The following is a 3,834-nucleotide window of genomic DNA, read 5'->3' on the forward strand; positions in this document are numbered from 1 at the left end:
TACCAGATAGTTAAATTTTCTAGTAAAAAAAAAACCAAGAAGCATACATTTTTAATCATAAAAAATTAATTTTCTACCATAAAAGATGAATTTTCACTAAAACAGTTAAATTTTCGACCAAGAAAGACGATTTTAACAGAAAAATTAAACTTTTAACAAAATAATTAAAATTACAACAAAATAGTTGAATTTTTTACAAACATTTTTTTAAAAAAAGTTGATTTTTTTACAACCACTTTCATTTTCAACCAAAAAAGGTGAATTTTCAATCACAAAAAATTACTTCTCTACCATAAGAGCTGAATTTTCACTAAAAAAGGTCAGTTTTCCAGCTAAAAAATAGAATCTTTTAGAAAACAATTTTTTTTTATATCTGAAAAGATGCATTTTCAAGAAAATTAATTTTCTACTTTAGGCGATAATTGTTTAACAAAATACTGGAATTTTCAACAAAATAATTGAATTTTTAGCATAATAGTTGAATATTCAACCTAAAAAGACACAAATGCATTTTTACGCAAAAAAAAGGAAATTTCAAACTAAAAAATTATTTTTAACAACAAAAAAACGCGAATTTTTAACTAAAAAATATCAATCTTTAAAAAATGGAAAAATTCCATTAAACAGTTTAATTTTCAACCAGACCTAAGCATTCAATAAAAAAAATTTCACAATGTAGTTAAACTTTCACCTAAGTAGTTGAATTTTCAATCAAAAAAGATTCATTTATAACAAGATAATTAAACTTTTGGCCAACGAGATAACTTTTGAACTAAAAATGTGAATCTTTAACAAAAAAAAAAGTGATTTCTTAACAAAGCGATTCAACCAATTGTTTTAAACAAATTAGTTGAATTATCAAGTAAAGAACAACGATTTTTGACCACAAAATTGCATTTTCATACAAAAAAAATGTAATTTCTTCTATAAAAGTTGAAGTTTTAAATGAAAAAGAGAAATTTTCAAAAAAATAGTTGAATTTTCTATTGAAAAAGATTTTAGTCGTGTTTTCACGATCAAACAATACATTTTTTAACAAGAAATAATTCTCTACAAAAAGAATTGAATTTTCAAACCAAAAAGGCGAATTTTTAACCAAAAATGATGACTTTATAAAAAAAATGTTGAATTCTCTAGCAAATAGTTGCAGTTTTATCAAATATATGAAATTTACCTTAAAACAAAAGAATTTTTTATTACAAAAAAAATTGTCTTTTTATCCAAGAAAGATTCCAGATAACTCAGTAACATCAAAAATTGAATTTTTGTAACAAAAAAATAAGTTTCTACGAAAAAAATTGAATTTTCAATAAAAAAAAAAACGAATTTTTCTACGAAAGAGTTAAGTTTTCAAGAAAATAGTATAATAGCTTAATTCCTAACCAAACAGTTGCATTTTTATAAAAAAATTGTATTTCTGCTAAAGCAAGTAAAGTTTAAAATAAAAAAGACAAACTTAAAAAAAAAAGAGTTGAATTTTCAACCGAAAAGTTAACGAAAAAATGCAATTTTCTATTAATTAAAATAAATTCTAGAACTCTCATAAATTCTCAGAGAATTTATTTCTCGGTTATATTCTCGGTAATATTTTATAAGGGAAAAGAAAACGATTCTCGAACTTTTTTTATATTAAAAAAACTTTCGATTAACTATTTTTTTATTTGTCTTTGGGGGGTTTTTAAATTTTCAAGCAAATAATTGAATTAAAAAAAAATGATGAATTCTCAACGAAAAATTTAATATTTGATATTTTAATAAAAAAGTATTTTTATTTCAAATAAAGAACCGTTTAATGCAGCCAAAGAGATTCATTTTTAATCAAAAAATATTTAATATTTTTCAAGAGAAACCTATTTTTTCCAAAAAAAAGTTTATTTTCTTGAACCAAAAATATGAATTTTTAACAAAGAATTTAGTTTTTAACAAAATACATGAATTTTTTTACCTAAAAAGACGAATTTTCTACTACAATGATGGATTTAAATCCAAACAAAATTACTTTTTAATCCAGTGGTTCCATTTTTAACCGTAACGTAAAATTCTCAACCGCAAAAGATTTTAATTTGAAACCAAACACTTGAAATCTGTATTAAAAAAATGAAACTTATACCAAAAGAGATGAATGTTCAAATCGAAAAGATAAACATTTTAAAAATGTGTAGAATTTGACACAAAAAAAGATATTTTAGTCCGGAATAAAAAACATTTTAGGCCAATTATAATTTACCAGAAAAAAATCTTTTTCAATGCAAAATGAAGATTTTTACTAATTATTTTTTTTAATTTGCTTTGTTTATCTGCTTCAAAGGTTACATAAAAATTATTTTCCTAGGTTTCGCGGCACAATTCAAAAACTTTTTTGAAGATTTCAGATAAACAAAAAAGAATCGAGAACATTTCAAAGAAATTATTTTCTTAATTAATTATCATTAATTAAGAACCAATTAATTTTCAACCACCTAGTTGATTTTTGAACCGAACATCAATTCTGAATCGAGAACATAGTAGTAGATATTTCAAGAAAAAAAAAAAAGAAAAACCATTTTAACTGAATATAATTAGATTTTCTTGTTAGTTTCTATTAATTCGGTTCGAATTAAAGCGATAAAATGAGCAAAAGGGTAAGATTTTCTTGAAAACGGGACAAATATGCTGAAAACTCACCTCTGAATTAGACATCTCATCATATTTCTCGACATAATTGAGCCTGAGCCACTCCCTGATGCGAGCATATTTGGCACGATTGCTGTTCGCGCCGTCTTTTCGATCCTCAAAAATCAGAGGCGTAAAGTTTCTGGAAGCTCCGACTCTTCCTTCCTCTCGGACAAGCTTCTCCACCTCCATCACCAGTCTCTGAATATCATACTTGTCCTGCTTCATTTCCTCCTCACTTTCCTTCTGAATCATCTCTTCGCAACAGCTCAGCGTCCTCTTGCTTGCAATCTGCCGTTTAGTTGCTGTTGCTCTATTTTCGAGAGCAACCTCCTCCTCCTCCTCCTCCTCCTCCTCCTCCTCCTCATTTTTATCATCCTGCTGCTGCTGACCTTCTCCAAAATCGAGGCGAACCTTGACATGAGTCTTTTGCTCTACCACCTGACAAGACATCTCATCTGAACGGGAATTTGTGTAGGTCCACTCTTCTTCGGAGGAATCATCAACCACGTTCGGAGACTCGTTTGCTGCAGAGCCATCGGCTTCTGAGTCAGTGTCCATGTGCTTGAAGTAAAAGGTCGCACAATTCTTCGACTTTCTGTTGGATCTAGAATCAAAAACAATTTTTGGTTTCTTTTTAATTTAAATTAAAAGGATTTTTAATTCCCGCTCAATTTACGGGTTTTTTCGGATCAATTTTTCCTTTTCCTAGTCTGAAAATTCAACTTCTTTTAGGCAATTTCCAGTTCTATGTGCAGGGTACTACTCAAAAATATACTTTATCTGCATTTCTTTTTAAAATCTAGTTATAATTTAGAATTATAATTCTTTTGGAAAATTTCTCGAACCAACTCAGAATTATCATTCTTTTCCAAAATTTCCTGTTCCAAGTTAAAATTGTTCATCTTTCGGAAAATTCCCCGTCCTATGTTTAAAACTTTCAACAAAATAATCAAAATTTCAACAAAATAGTTGAATTTTTTTTACAGAAAATTTTATTTTCAACCAAGAAAGGTGAATTTCCAATAAAAAAATATTACTTTTCTGCTATAAAAGATACATTTTCACCAAAACAGTTACATTTTCGACCAAGAAAGACGATTGTAACAAAAAAGTTCAATATTCAACAAAATGATTCAAATTTCAACAAAATAAACCAATTTTCAACCTGAAAATATCAAT

The 3,834-nt window shown here is 27.0% G+C and overlaps 1 protein-coding gene across 4 annotated transcripts in view; it reads right to left on the reverse strand.

Annotated features, from left to right (window-relative positions):
• The window catches only part of LOC117174400, a 478,217-nt gene that overhangs the window by 182,175 nt on the left and 292,208 nt on the right, over positions 1 to 3,834 (reverse strand). For all 4 annotated transcript variants that reach the window (XM_033363493.1, XM_033363492.1, XM_033363491.1 and 1 more), the window contains one exon: positions 2,665 to 3,259. In XM_033363493.1, the coding sequence (XP_033219384.1) occupies positions 2,665 to 3,259 (595 nt within the window). The remainder of the gene's footprint in view (positions 1 to 2,664; positions 3,260 to 3,834) is intronic.

The sequence above is a fragment of the Belonocnema kinseyi genome, chromosome 6, assembly GCF_010883055.1.
Source record: "Belonocnema kinseyi isolate 2016_QV_RU_SX_M_011 chromosome 6, B_treatae_v1, whole genome shotgun sequence".
NCBI classification, from domain to species: domain Eukaryota; kingdom Metazoa; phylum Arthropoda; class Insecta; order Hymenoptera; family Cynipidae; genus Belonocnema; species Belonocnema kinseyi.